A 15,888-nucleotide genomic window follows, 5' to 3' on the forward strand; every position below is an offset into this window, starting at 1 on the left:
ACCGCGTGTGACGACGATGACAGGAGGATTGGCTTGTTAATCATTGAGTCGGTGAAGGTTGATCACGACTCAGAATGTGTAGAGATAACGTTGAACAGATTTCTGTATTTTAGTCATTTCAGTTTCTCTCTCTGCGCACAGACTCGCAGACGAACCCTCAGTTTCTGTGCTTCCCGTTTGGACCGTGAAGATGTTGGCTGTTCATCTCGTCGCATTCTTCTTCTCCAAACTTCAGGAGGATCCGACTAAGAAGGTGGGAGTTTCTTCAACGAGGCTCGGAAGAGTTGATGCATTTTGTTTGTTTATTTACAGCTTAAAGACGTAGAGGAGCTGTGTAATGACTGCATTTATTTAACTCTTTAATTCAAGTTATTTAAAGTTCTGCCTTCTGATGCTTTTCTGTTTGTTGGTTTTCAGAATTTGACTGAAAAGAAATGACAAAAAAAATATTCCTAAAATTACAAATATTTGTATTAAAACAACTTTACATGCCATCAAACTAAAATTAATAAACTTGGCATATAAAGTTGCACTGTAACAAGGCAATATGGTGCTATAATCATTACTGTGTCACCATTGGTCCTTAATGATTAACATCTCTCTCACTCTCTATCTCTATTTCTCTCTCTCACACACACACACACACTCTCTGCTGCTCCACTCAGTCATTTAACCTTACAGGGACAAAGTACTGACACTCCCAGCGAACATGGACATGTTCAAATCAAGCAGAGATAGCACATTAGTAATAACACTGGATAGTGAGATACGGTTTCATAAACGCATGAAAAAGTCAGATTTCAACAAGTTACGTCTCCAAATAAATGTGCGCTAAAGTAAATATCAGTATCTTTATTTTAATCTATGTACATGTGTTTGTCCTGTTTTTTTTTTCATGTATTTTTATTTCACTCCAAGTTCCTGATCTTCATCAAAGTCGTCATGCTCAGTGTTTAAATGTGGATAAATGAGTCGCCATAGCAACCAGTGGTTCAGTAGTTTAGGTTTCTGGTTCTTTCATTACTACATGCTTACCTTTAAAACCACATTCTTTATTTTAGTTATATTTTCTCCATTTAACACTAGCTGTCTCTGCTGAAGCCAGAGAAGTGCCATGATGCTGCCACCACCGTGTTTCACCTTTACTATGCCGTGTTCAGCTGAATATGCAGCATTATTTCTCACACTGCCGCCTTCTCCATGGATTGTGGCAAAAAAATAAAAAAAATAACTTCTTGCTTCTTACCCAGGAAGACCAGTTCTTTAGAGTTCACCTAAAATAGTTGTCCTGAAAACAGATTTTCCAATCTCTTCATAGTTTTAATCATTCTGGCTGCTTTCCTGAACAATGTTTTGATTGTTATGCCACAAAGTTTTCTGTTTTCAAAAGATACGTCATATTATTACTGAGATGAAATTACACACAGGAGTCGTCTTTTTAAAAATGTTACGTCTTCTGGAGGCAATTATTGCACTAAATTTATTTAACAGTCCCAGACTGAATAGAAACTGACACCACACTTGTGAATATTTGCAAAAAAGAAGTTAGATAAGATGAAAATGAGTGATAAATACCTGGTAAGTATTCATATCTTTTGGCTCTGTAGATATTAATTTTAAAACAAAATTGTAAATATAAGCCCTATTTAAGTTTGAGGTTAGTATATAATCAGTAATGAAAAAGAAATAAGATAAAAGAAGGCAAAATAATGCATCAATAAACTAAAGAATTGTTTTGATGCTTTTGGAAAACTATTTTTATTGGTTAAATACTTCCTCACAAAGCTTAAATTTGGTAGATATGAGTATAATCTGATGCACATTTGTTAGGACATGCTGAAAAATATTTCAAATAATAAAAAAAGAAGGTCAAACTAAACTCAAAATGCACAGAAAATACCTCTTCCTGTTTAGTGTAAAGAAAACCAGTGGAGCTCACTTCCCTTTAACTCAGCTGGATTTCTCCTGCGTTTCTTCTCTCCGTACAGGTGGACAGGTTCCTGCATGCAATGCGTCTGCAGGACGAACAGCTCGTCGACATCTCGAGCCGTTTCCTGGCTGAGATGAAGAAAGGACTTTCAGCCGAAAGTCTGGCCGCTGCAGCTGTGAAGATGCTGCCGACTCATGTCCGCTCCACTCCCGATGGATCAGGTTAAACGACTCCACATAAATAAACTAATTAACTAAACTGTGGATTGCAGAAGCGAGGTGACAGGACTTTACTTTGTCTCGGTTTCTGTTCACGCCTGCAGAGAAAGGACAGTTTGTGGCTCTGGATCTCGGAGGCTCCAAGTTTAAGGTTCTCAGAGTTAAAGTCAGAGAAGATGAGGGGACTAATAAAGGAGGAGTGGAGATGGAGGAGAAAACATACCCAATACCAAAGGAGCTGCATGAAGGGAGAGCTGTTGAGGTAAAATAAAAATACTTATGTTGGTCGGGTTGCAAACAGAACATGAGCTGAGGTCTTTTCTTCTTTCTCTCTCCTTTGTCTGGTTTCTCATCTGTAGTTATTTGACCATGTCTCAGAGTCTCTGAAGGATTTCCTGCATGAAAAGAACATGAGTCCAGAGAAAAAGCATCCGCTAGCCTTTACGTTCTCCTTCCCATGTGAGCACCCTGGTTTGGATCAGGTAGGATGTCCTCCATCCACAGAAATCTGCTTTGTGACGACCGCATGTTCATCGCTCGTTTACCGTTTCTGCTCTGCAGGGATTGTTGTTAAGCTGGTGTAAAAACTACAAAGTTCGTGGCCTTCAGGGGAAAGATGTGGTCCAGTTCCTCAGGCAGGCCATCGACAGAACCGGGGTACGGCACAAGAATCCAACATTTTTATCACTAATGCCACTGTGCAGAAAACCCCTCAGAGAAACTACAAGTTTTATTTCATGCTTTTCCTCATGATATCCTCCATCATGCAGCTTGTAGCTTAATGTTTTTCTCTCCTATGCTCCACAGGATATGGACATAGATGTCTTGGCAATGGTTAATGACACCGTGGCGACCATGATGACCTGTGGGTTCGATGACCAGTTCTGTGAAGTAGGACTCATCATCGGTAAGACGAACATTCACATCGTTTCAGCTGCTACCTTTCAAATGTTTTAAAATATGCCCAGTCTTCTTAGAATTTCAATACAAGTTATATCATCACGTTTTGTTGTGGTCTGATTATTATAGACATAAAAGGTTGAAAAATATATTTATTTCCAAAGGCACATCAAGATTTTAACCTCAGGTCCAAATCTTGGACCTGAGGTTTTATCTGTTTAATTTAATCTATAGACATATTTATATTAGCAATAAAAAGAGAAAGGAAATAAAAATTATGTAACAATAATTTATAACTTATCTAGTTACAAAATAAATAAATAAATAAACTATTTAGAAATGGAATTAGATACTTAGAAACCCTGAACAGTAGCACTTAGTTTACATACTTTAGAACAACATTAGATTAGTTTTCTTTCCTCTTTTTTTTCTTTCCTTTGGTTTGTTATTTTGTTTGTATTTCCTTTTAACTCATGTAAAGCACTTTGAATTGCCTTGTTGCTGAAAATGTGCAATATAAATAAAATTACCTTACCTAAAGACGCTACAAGGCAACTTTAGGAATCCACCAACTCCCTCTAGTGGCCATTGTTGATATTACGCTTAGTTAAAAAAATAGTTTTTACTTTTTCTTACTAAAGTGTCTTTACCTTTTACATTCACATTTGGTCCTGTTAGAGCTACAAACCTAAATGTATTTTACTGAGATTTTATGAGATTGACCAACACAAAGATGTTCATAATTGTGAAGTATTACATATACATAAATTCATGAGGCATGTTTTTGCCAGCTGTTCTTTGCAAAATAACTCAAACTCAGTCAAATTGGAGGTACAAGCTTTGACCTAAACTTGTCCACAGTAAATCCAGGTGTGTATTTGGGGTCACTGTCCTGCTGGAAGGTGAACCTCCTCCCGTATGTGAAGTTTTTTATGGTCTTCAAGAGGTTTTTCTCTTGGACTCCAGTGTTTGTAGCTCCTTTCATCTTCCCATCGACTCTCACTAAATAAAACGTCTCTAATTTACGGTAAAATACCGGCAGCTGTGGTTTCCAGAAGGTTACCGTATAAATACGTTTATTACCATATTTATACTATAAAATACATATAAATACGGATTTTATAGTGTAAATATTTACCATATTTATCAATGGTAAAATAGATATACAGTAAATAGTTTTATTCTTTTCAGATTTTACCATAATTCTAGGTGAAAATATTTACCATAAAGGTATGGTAAATATATATAAATACTGATTTTACCCTATAAACATTTACCATAACTATATGGTAAATATAAATATGGTATATATAAAATATTAATACTAATATTTTACCATATTTATATGGTAAAATCCATATAAATGCGGTAAAATTCTGGCACCAACAGCTTCCTGTATTTTACTGTAAATTAGAGACATTTTTGCAGTGCAGCTTCCCCACAGCATGATGCTGCCTCCACTATGCATCACAGAACAGCTGCATTTATAATGAGAATAAATTACACACAGATGGACTTTATTTACTATTGGGAGTACATTGAACTAGATTTAAATTAGGGGTAGCAGAGTTAAATTACGTTTAGATTTTATGTTTAAATTATGTTTCAGATTTTGAAATCATGCATTATTTTTATACATTTTTATTTTATTTCATCACATAAAACTACATCAACTCGCAGTGAAACATGAAGTTGCAATGTGAAAAACGTAGACTCATGCGTGGCTTTGTGTACATATGTTCGGTGTAACGTGTGTGTTTGTGTGCACAGGAACCGGCACCAACGCCTGCTACATGGAGGAGCTGCGTCACATCGACCTGGTTCAGGGAGACGAGGGCCAGATGTGTGTGAACACCGAGTGGGGCGCGTTCGGAGATGACGGGGCGCTGGATGACTTCATTACTGACTTTGACAGAGACGTCGATGCGGCCTCCCTCAACCCCGGAAAACAAACGTTAGACAAACACTTCTCTGTTTCTTCTTATACGACGCGACTCTTTGTCGTCCGAAACACTTTTAATACCTTTTCCCAAATGCTTTTTTTTTGTAGATTTGAGAAGATGGTCAGTGGGCTGTATCTGGGTGAACTGGTGAGGCTGGTGGTGTTGAAGATGGCTAAACTGGGACTGCTGTTTGATGGGCATGTGTCAGACGCTCTGAGGACCAAAGGGAAGATAACCACTGCAGATGTGGCAGCGATGGAGGAGTGAGCCCGCTTCATGTTTCTGCTTTACAATATCTGAATGTTGCCCGAACTGTAACAACGTGCTTTTTTCTTCTTTAGGTACAGAAACGGTCTGAAAAACACCAAGGAAATCCTGACTCACCTGCATCTGACCCCTTCACCTGACGACTGCGTCGCTGTTCAGCACGTCAGCACCATCGTGTCCTTCAGGTCCTCGAATCTGGTGGCGGCGGGGCTGGTGGCCGTTTTAACCCGGATCAGACAGAACCGGAACCTGAGAGGACTGAGAATCACAGTCGGCGTTGATGGCACTGTGTATAAAACACACCCACAGTAAGTCGCCATGGACAGAAATCACAATATGTGCAGTGACCCGATTAAATTCTGAAACAAGCCATTTTTATCACAACTCATACAGAAAATTAATAGTAATTTATCTTTTGACATTCTTTTTGCTCAATTTAATCCCTTTGTTATATTATTTAAAGGGTTTTCTTATATGCCCGTATTGCCTGATTTGTGACCCATTTGTAATTTTACTTATAGACAACTGGATTTTTGTCAGTTGTCTATAAGCTTTAACAGACTGAAATTATTGTTAATTCCTCCGGTTGCATAAAAAGTGTCAGTTCTGAAGTCTTGCAACAGACTCTCAATTAGATTTTGGTCTGGACTTTGACCAAGCCCTTCGAACATATGATTACAGTTTGATCTAAACCAATGCAATGGCAGTTTTTGATTTGGGCTATCTGGGCAGATGCCCAGGGAAGAACTTGAAAATAAATGTGCAGTAGAGTAAGTATCTGCTTTCTGCTGAAAAAAAAAGGCCCTAGTTTTAATTGGTGGACAAAAGTTTTAAAAAGAAAACATCCCTGCAGCATGATGCTGCCGTCACCATGTTTCCTGGACAGGGTGGTGTGTTCAGTGTATATTGCTGCTCCAGTCACACACTTTCACACTACTTCAGGTATCCCAAGCGGCTCCATAAGGTGGTGCGGCGGTTGCTTCCTGATTGCCAGGTCAGGTTCGTCCTCTCGGAGAGCGGCAGCAGCAAAGGCGCTGCCCTCGTGGCAGCGGTCGCCCAGCGTCTGATATCACAGAGGCGAAAGGTCAGACTGCTTGATTTCATCAGATTTAGGTGTCAGTATACGTTTTCGTCCCAGGTGAACCAAAAACAATCCTCCTGGGTATTGACCCTGCGCACCTACGTCACATAATCGTTTGAGGCGCCATGACGGACGTCGGAAGTGAGAATCGGGAGTATTGAACAGAGCGACTGAAATTGTTTTCCAAAGTTGTTTTTGTCAGTTTATTCATGGCTTCTACTTGCTCGAGTCGAGCTAATTTGCCTGTGAACGTAACACACCTGGTTGGGGCTCGTAGTCATAGACGACGGTATTTATAAAAGTTTTAAATAGCTAGCTTAAAAACCGACCCGTACTTCTTCCCTCCTTTTACGTGTGGATCAAATTACCAATTTTGCCTGAATTTACACCACATGTTTTATATCATTATATCACAAACCCCTTACACCGGAGAAGTCTTAAAAACATAGAAAAGACGAGACGCTATTCAGTTTTTTTTCCATACATGCTAGGCTACTTGACGGTACCACTGTCTCCATGGTTACTAATGGTTATACACGTACCTTCTCCATAATGCGATGTTTCACATCTTTCTAATCACTCTTACGTTTTAAAAGGTAATCTTCTTACCTTGTAAAACGTGTTTACTGCAAATCTACGATTACACCGACGGCAGACAGGCATTACTATTAACGGCTGCTATCCGTCGCCGCCATATTTTATCTCATTAAAAATTACAATAAAATGACAGGTTTGGTTTGCATCCTCGTCCGTTTGTGCAGCCGACAGCGCCGCATCCTGTGACCATTTGAAAGTGAAATCAACGAAATAGAAGCAGTTTTAGGTTACAGATGTCTGTTTTCAGACGAGCTTTAAAGGAGTGCATTGGTTGTTTTGACCAAACATGGCCGACCGTTATGGCGGAGTGGGCGGAGTTCTGGAGAGCGTGACGTCACGTGCGAAGGGAGACCTGACACGGTGTTTCCCTGTTCCTGCAGGTGGATGAAGCTCTGTCTCTGTTCACTCTGAACCAAGAGAAGCTCCAGCTGGTGAAGTCCAGGATGAGGGAAGGCCTGGAGGCTGGGCTGAAGAGCAAAGACTGCACCATTAAAATGCTTCCCTCTTTCGTATACCACACACCAAACGGCACAGGTGTGAAAATAAACTCGACATCCCACATTCTCCAAGCGACGCACAGTTTTGTCCACCAACTTATCGTAATTTATATCTAATATAAAACATTTCAGTCCTCATCAAATTTTTTTGTTTTTCAGAGCGTGGGAAATACCTTGCCTTGGATCTGGGAGGAACGAACTTCAGAGCTATGCTTGTGCGATTTAAAAAACAAAAAACTCGACTTTACCATAAAATTTACACCATTCCCTTGGAGATAATGCAGGGAACTGGAGAGGAGGTAAGGCAAGCCTTTTCCCATCATGCAAACGAAATAACTCTGTACAGAAATAGACTATCATATATCAGCTTGTCTAAATAAGTTTCAGTAGAAGATAAAATCCAGTTCAGTGATTTGTCAAATCTCTTTCTCTCAGTTGTTTGACCACTTGGCTCAGTGTGTTTGTGACTTCCTGGACTACATGGGGCTGAAGAAAGTTCGCCTTCCTGCAGGATTCACCTTCTCTTTCCCCTGTCAGCAGTCAGACATTGATACAGTAGGTGAACCTGGATCACTGTTAGATTAGGATTTTAACCTCTTTCTTAAAAAAAAAAACCCATCCAATTATCAATTGTCAATTAAAATGTACAAGCAAACAGATTAATGCATTGATTGTGTAACTTTGTAGGGCACATTGGTGAGCTGGACCAAAGGCTTTAAGGCTACAGACTGTGAAGGAGAAGATGTTGTGAGCATGCTCAGAGAGGCCATCAAGAGACGCAACGTGAGTCCAGATAACACAAACTCTTATTATACAGCGAAGACTGGACTTGAATGCATGGTTAGGGTTGCCAAAAATATTACTCAAGTTAGAGTAGCTCTTCTACGTCAACATATTTCACTCAATTAAAAGTCTACACTGTAAAACATTTCAGCCACGTTTAGTTGTGTCAACTATCTTCTACTCTTTAAATCAAATAAATTTAGTGAGTTTTAGATTTTGATCCTAAATGTTAAAGATAAACTTACAAGCTGTGTTAACGTTTATATTAAGAGTCGAATAAACTAGAGTTTTTAGGTTAACACTTAAAAAAACTGAAAAAAGAAAAAGACAGGAGTGGGAACTATTTCCCAGAATGCTTGGCGGCTTGTTTCTGTATCCTGAGATGGAAGTGCGTTACATTGCTCTGACTCCTGTGTTTTATTAAGTTTGCAAAGCTTGAGGATAATGTCCTGTTCACACTAAATGTTTCTGAGCTGAATTCATTGTGATGTTTAATAAAATTCATTATCAGATCAGAAATTTTGCTCATGCAATTTGAAACAAGAATTTAAATTATTTTTAAGTAAAATAACTTATTTTAACTTGATATTGTGAGAGAAATGTGTCTCTTTAATTAGGTGAGGGCAGTTTTTTTTCTTGGATATTATGAAATAATTATTTGGTTTAAACTGCAGCATTAAGACTCATCTAAACATGACAACAACTGGAGTCTTCATGAATGTTTATGACTGTTGTCATGAAGTTACATTCTTTTAATGTACTTTTAATTCAACTCTGCATTAAAAGTGTTATTTCTTTACCGAATGATACATTCATGAAGACTCCATCATGTTCATGACAGTGTTATATCAGTCTCATCCCTTCAAATAAACCATTTAACAATCAACATCTACTTTGTGTGGCTCTATCATAAATATCAAAATAATGTTTTGAAGTTTCTGATTCTAATGTGTCAAAATCTAAAAAAGTAAACCCCAGAGGTGTGAGTATTTTTGTAAGGCATAACTAATTCAGTGACGTGTGTTTTTGGTGTTTTTCATGCCTTCAGGACTTTGACTTGGACATTGTTGCTTTAGTCAACGACACAGTTGGGACCATGATGAGCTGCGCCTACGAGGATCCTAAATGTGAAGTTGGAATGATTGCAGGTATGTGACAGAGAGTCTCTACAGATAAAAAAACATTCTGGTTCATCACTGGGACTGTGGTTGTGACAACATGAAGGTTTGTAGAGAAGCATCAGCTCTGGATTCAACCTAACCACTTAAAGAAGGAGCATCGTGAATGGCTGATGTGATGTATTCCTACTGGGAACCATTGTTAATCGTTTGCAGCAAACGTTAAAACATTTGGTGCCAATGTCTAAACTAAAACCAGCTGGCGCTGCGTGTTTCAGGAACGGGTTCAAACCTTTGCTACATGGAAGAACTGAGGAACATCGAGAAGCTGGATCAGAGCAACAGCATCCTGAAGACAAATAAACAGACGTCAGGAGAGGAGGGCGAGGTAAGGAGGCAGATTGTAGGAAATTAGAGGGATGGAGAGATTATATTCATGCTTATGGGAGAGGATTAGGGTCACTGAAAAAAAAAGAATTCAGACTTGTCTTTAATATGAGATTAAATATATATATATATATATATATATATATATATATATATATATATAAAATATTTTGTGGTTAAGATAAAAAAAAATCTTTTGTTTATGAAAATATTCTACCAAGAACTCCTCAATTTTATCTTCAGCCAGTTCAAAAATCTCTTATTGATCACCTTTTTCTATCCAGTTCTTAATCAGTTAATCTGAAAAATTATAAACTGGAATTGAATTATTTGTTTCTTTTTCATCTTTTAATGCAGTTCTAATATCAGATAAAAAGGACTTAAGTGGTTCAGCAGGATGTGCCAATTTTTGATCCGATTAGCTGATTGATCATCCAAATAATCGATTACTAATAATTAATAATTAGTTGCAGCCCTAATTAATGGTTTTGTTTTTGTTTGTTTCCACTGTGGCATAAGGCTGCTGTGAAGTCGGGCCTGAAGATGTGTGTAAACACAGAGTGGGGCGGTCTGGGCAATGACCGCTGTCTGGAGGACATCATCACACCTTATGATGCCGAGGTGGACATACACTCAGTCAACCCTGGAAAACAAAGGTCATTCAATACTCCTCATTTATTATTGTTCTCCTTCCAGCAGCAGAGACATGCACAGCCTCTTTCTCCATGTGAACATGTTTGTTAGCCAAGTTATTTTCCTCTGCTTCATGTTCAGGTTTGAAAAGCTGACCAGTGGGATGTATCTGGGTGAAATCGTCAGACAGGTTTTACTGGATCTGACCCGAAGAGGCCTCCTGTTCAAAGGACACGTCACCGAAACCTTAAAAACCCCCGGAATATTTGAAACAAAATATCTCTCACAAATAGAGAGGTAGCGGAAGCGGTTTAGGAATGTTTCAGGTGCATTTTTTGTTTTCAGTTGTAAATGTTTGCTGCTTTGTGTTTCCTCTGCGTAGCGATCGCTTGGCTCTGCTGCAGGTCAGGTCTATTCTGCAGCAGCTGGGGCTGCACGGCACCTGCGACGACAGCATCATCGTCAAGGAGGTACGAAACGGTTTTCTATTCTTCTAAAGGGGAAAGGCAACAAGTAGTTTGGCCAGTCATACTTTAAATCTTGTGTAAAACATTTAAAGCTTGTATTTGACTGTAAACAGATTTAAAAAAAATCTAATAGGTTAAAGTTTTTCCACTTTTTAACACCTAGTTTTCCTTCTTCACTCAAATGTCTCAGTAAAGTTTTATAGGTTTCATATTTATTAACTCCTGGAAGAGTGAGATTATTCTTTATAAGTGAAGATTACTAAAACATTAATCTGATAGATCAGGGGTCTGCAACCTTTTACAATTCCTCTTTTAGTAACTTTGACTAAAATTAGAAAGAACCCGTTAATGTTTTAAAACATAGATATAACTACAAATGCAAGGTTTAAACAGTTTTTCACTGGATTTCTAAAAAGAATGGCTTGAAAAGTACCAATAAAATGTTTTAGATCTGCTTTTTTCTACATTTTCCAAATAATACAAAAAGAAGAATATCCATCCACTTTTATGTTTTTCTTTATTTTAAATCTTGGATATAAAAATATCATGTTTCTTTTTTTTTTTTTAAATGAGAACAAATTTCCTACAGTAGATATTTGTCTTTTCTTTTTCAAAAAGCCATGTGACATTTATGGCTCTAAGTTTTAAATTATAGATCCAAAACTTAAAAATAGGAACAAATGGAACAAAATGTAGTCAATTCTGAACAATAAAATAAGGCTTTAAGTCGCTCTTAGTTTGAAAACGCTAGCTGTATTTAGGAAAGTTTAACAAATTAATTAAAATCAGATTTTCAGTCAAAGTCACATATATGAGGTCCCTGCAAGACAAAGCAAAGAATTTGATTATTTAAAAGTCAAATAATTGGTGTAATAACTGGCGATGTTGCCAACTTTTTCTATTGTAAGAAGATTTTACTTTACCTGTGATAATTTTTAGAAACAGATTGTCTCCATTTGTTTTAGCTTCTTCAGAAATAATTGTGCATCTTGATGTTGCTGATATTGAGAGACATGTTTTGAGTGTGTCTCAGCTGGCTAACGATGAGCATCCTGATTGTTGTGCAGGTGTGTGGAGCGGTGTCGCGTCGTGCGGCTCAGATGTGTGGAGCAGGAATGGCGGCAGTGGTGGATAAAATCAGAGAAGACCGAGGCCTGGAGCGTCTGAGCATCACTGTGGGCGTAGACGGCGCTCTGTACAAACTGCATCCACAGTGAGTTATTTCTGCTGCTGCTGCTTCTGCTGCGAATCATCCATTAATCACTAAATGCTTTATTCTCTCTGCTGCTGCTGCTGCTGCTGCTGCTGCGAATCATCCATTAATCACTAAATGCTTTATTCTCTCTGCTGCTGCTGCTGCGAATCATCCATTAATCACTAAATGCTTTATTCTCTCTGCTGCTGCTGCTGCTTGTAGTTTCTCGCAGGTCCTGAAAGAGACTGTGGGGCTCATGGCTCCCCAGTGCGACGTGACCTTCCTGCCGTCAGAGGAGGGCAGCGGGAAAGGTGCCGCCCTCATTGCAGCCGTGGTCCAACAGAAGCAGGAGATGTGACGGGAAATAACGACACTTGCCCAGAAACGACACAGAAGAGAGAAAATAACTTTCAGTGTTAAGAGAACTACACCCAGATTAGTTGATTTTTACATATAAGAGTGACTGTCTGGTAACTTTTATTATATTAAGGGACCTTATTTACAGTAAATAGTCAGCATGCCCTGCCACAGGTTAGATTTGCTTTTCCTCCAACTTGTGAAAACTGTTTCTCTTCTCTTTTTATGGCTCAACGTGAGGTGTTTGTTTATAATAAACACAGGCAGTGGTCACGTTTTTGACGTTTTTAATTTATTGTCACATTCTATAAATCTATAAATTTCTAAATCATCAGGATTTAGAAAGCAGTGAATCACAGTGAGGTGGAAGGAAAAGGACACGTTTTCTAAGGATTCTCAGAAAGAAATCTGAATTGTGCAAAGTAACAATTGGGGGACTATGTATATAAACATCAGTTTTCAAATCTTGCAAATGTTTTCAAATGGATTTTGATATAGGATTTGTTTAGGCCCTTGTAATGCTTTGGTTTTTAACCTTCTGTTGTACCTCTATTTGCATGTTATTTAATTTCATGGCTTCTTAAGGGAGTCAGAAGATTTTATTTAGGATTATCTGATTAAGGTTAAATATATACGCAAACCACAGTTTTCAGATTCTTTGTTGTAAAACTAGAAGATCCATGTATCATTTCCTTTCTCTACATAGTTATCTACTTCTCTTGTGTTGGTTTAATTCCAACAAAATTACATTTGTTGGCTTTGACTTGAACAAATAGTTTTCTTTTGCAAGAATTACTGTAAATATAAGGATTTAACTTTGTGTTGAACTTGTATTTGGCTGTTCTGTTCCTCAAAGCAGAGCTCTCCAGTCTAATCGTCAGAGCGCTGTGGGAAAACGTGTCAAACTGCAGCTGTGCCTCTGTTAGCTGTGCACTGATTGGACTTTTCCTGATATGAGGGTTTATGTTGGGTTTTAGAAAGAGAAGTACATATAAAGATTCACATGCTGGCTATGGTTAGATGAATTACATCTCTCTTAGGTGATACATACTTATAAACTCTTATGGTTACATTTGTATTATTACTATTTAACACCTTAGATGGAGTAACTTGTCAACGAATAAGCAAATAAGATCAATAAAGTATATTTTAAGATCAATAAAGTATATTTTATTCTGTTCTATTTCCTGAGAACAAAAACATATGAACAGATTTCCTGACAGTCCTTCTATTAACTCCAGTCTATAGCATAAGAAGTCTCTTGCTTGTGCAAAATTGTATTTCTTACATTGAGCTGTGATTCCTTGAAGGTGGTGTATTATTTTTACAATTTGCCTAGAGTCTGGACATTAAAAATTAATTATTTCAAAACCTCAGTTCTTGGTTTGAGACTCAGATTTGCATTAATGTTAGGAACAGATAGTGAATTATAATTAATAAACTGTTCGGAAGCTAAAATGGTCAAAATGTTTTTGGAGAACCTACACAAAGATACTAAATTGTCAATATTTCACTTTTTATGTTTAAAAAAGACTAATTACAGCAACTATTAGAACTTTTGGCCTCAAAAAGTCTCCATGAAACTAAATATTACAATTTATGTTTACTTTTGGCTGCTCTTATGATAACATAAATGTAAAGACAGTAAGAGTAAATCTGGAAAAAACAATCAAACTTGTGTAACTGAACATCCGATAAAGTCACAGTTATGTCACTGTGCATTTGTGAGCGTGTGGGGGTTTAGTCAGCGGTATGTCGGCACTGATGAAGACCAGGAGGAGGAAAGGAATCCTGCCGACCAGATTTCTCAACAATAACAACAAACGCTCTGTTCAGCTTTTTTTGGCCGATTCTCAGAGCGTGTGACCGTTGGTTTGTCTGTCTATGCCTGTAACAATATGAAAACGCACACAATTTCATTCATTTTATAAAAGTATTAACTGAACCAGGAGGTCTTAATGTTGTGTTTACTTGCCGTGTTATGATCAAAGTATAAAGATATGATTTGTATCCTAATCCACTCAAACTGATGACAGATTAACAGTTTTTTGAAGATAAGAGTGTTTGAGTAAAAACTAAAGAAAATCCATTGCACCAAGATACAGACAGCGAGGAAAGACAAAGCAAGAAATGTCAGAATGAAAAGCAATAGTGGTTAATCTGCTAGGGATTAAAATGTTAGAGTGTTACCAGATGAGGGCGACGTCACACCTGGTAATCCCTCACTGTCCTGACCTAGTATGCCCCTGCTGAATTACACACGCAGTGACGCTGCACGGCATGCAAACACAGCAGGACCACTGCAACCAGAGCTCCTGCAGAACCCCCACACTCTGAACATTTTCCCCTCATCTCATAAATATTTCACCTCCAGCTTTAAGATCTCTTCTGATTGGACGTTCCTCAGGGACCAAGGTGTCCGAGTCCCTTTGTGTGCAGAAGAATGCGTGCATGTGTCTTTGCCTCCTATTCAAACCAACAATAAGAGCTTTGACACACATTCACTGTCCGTCACACATGCACATACAAACAGATATGGTTTCCCAGCAGAGAGGCAGAACTGAGCTGCTGGTTCCCCTGGGTCATGAAGTGGATGGAGATATCATTTCTATATCAGAATAGTTTTGTTCTTTTATAAAATGAGCTTGAAATCTTGTGTCAGATCCCTCTATGGAGTGGGCAGTGAAAGAGTGAGACGTTCCTGTGATGACAGCTGGATCATGGAAAACTTCTCAAAGAAGGTATGGAAAATGAACAGTTAGTCACAACACCGAAGAGGAGGAGGTTTTAAAGCAAAAATGTGTGGAACGTCACTGTGTTTGTTGTCCTTCACCTTCAGGTTAGAAGCATCATTTTCCAGTTTTTGGCTTGTTTTTTATTTCTGACTTTAAAGTAGCGGCTTAAAAAAAATCACAGAGAAGTTTCCATTTGTTTAGGAGGCGCTGAAAAGATGCTTGTAAAGAGTTTTGATTTTCCTAAAACAAGGTTTTCGACGTTTTGTTGAATTTTCTGTTTTGTTTAGGCTTGCAGCTCACAATAGTTGCATTCATGATTTCAGTTGCCAAAATAAAAGAGTATGTTATAAGTAAAATTTGAAAAAGAAAAAGTGAACACAGGGAAGCTGAGAACATAATCAGGACATGATTCAGACTTTACATTGGCTTTGTTAATCTAAGATCAAAAATGTTTCACAGCTGTTTCTAGTTTATATTAATCCTATTTATAATTTCTAAGGATATTGGTAATCAAAACACTTCTTTCAACCCCAACAACACTCCAATAGATGGTTCTGTTCTTTTCCCTTTCTTCACAAATAGTTTTTCAACCTTTTAAGTAAATATAAAGAACCAAAATGTAACATTTTTGAGGATTTTCCCAAAAAGGCTGCTTTATGCTTGTGTTGTGACATTTCTTTCAAGCTGAAAGTGTTTGGATCAATGGTAAGATCCACAAAAAAGTGATCATTAGCACATAAATCAGACGATTTTTTTTCATAACACAATGATTGCATAAGC

At 37.9% G+C, this 15,888-nt stretch overlaps 1 protein-coding gene across 1 annotated transcript; it reads left to right on the forward strand.

Annotated features, from left to right (window-relative positions):
- Window positions 1-160: 160 nt before the first annotated feature.
- Window positions 161-13,536, forward strand: LOC106922776 (hexokinase HKDC1-like). Its single transcript, XM_014995475.2, has 21 exons — window positions 161-253; window positions 1,989-2,151; window positions 2,253-2,410; window positions 2,508-2,630; window positions 2,710-2,805; window positions 2,956-3,055; window positions 4,819-5,002; window positions 5,099-5,254; window positions 5,333-5,566; window positions 6,201-6,342; window positions 7,317-7,470; window positions 7,593-7,732; window positions 7,869-7,988; window positions 8,121-8,216; window positions 9,265-9,364; window positions 9,613-9,722; window positions 10,241-10,377; window positions 10,496-10,651; window positions 10,737-10,824; window positions 11,889-12,034; window positions 12,239-13,536. Exons 1-21 carry the CDS (start codon window positions 191-193, stop codon window positions 12,372-12,374), a joined length of 2,802 nt encoding a protein of 933 aa, XP_014850961.2. The 5' UTR covers window positions 161-190; the 3' UTR covers window positions 12,375-13,536.
- Window positions 13,537-15,888: the final 2,352 nt, after the last annotated feature.

The sequence above is a fragment of the Poecilia mexicana genome, unplaced genomic scaffold (genome assembly GCF_051168715.1).
Source record: "Poecilia mexicana isolate PSO_F unplaced genomic scaffold, ASM5116871v1 scaffold_3, whole genome shotgun sequence".
Lineage (NCBI taxonomy): Eukaryota > Metazoa > Chordata > Actinopteri > Cyprinodontiformes > Poeciliidae > Poecilia > Poecilia mexicana.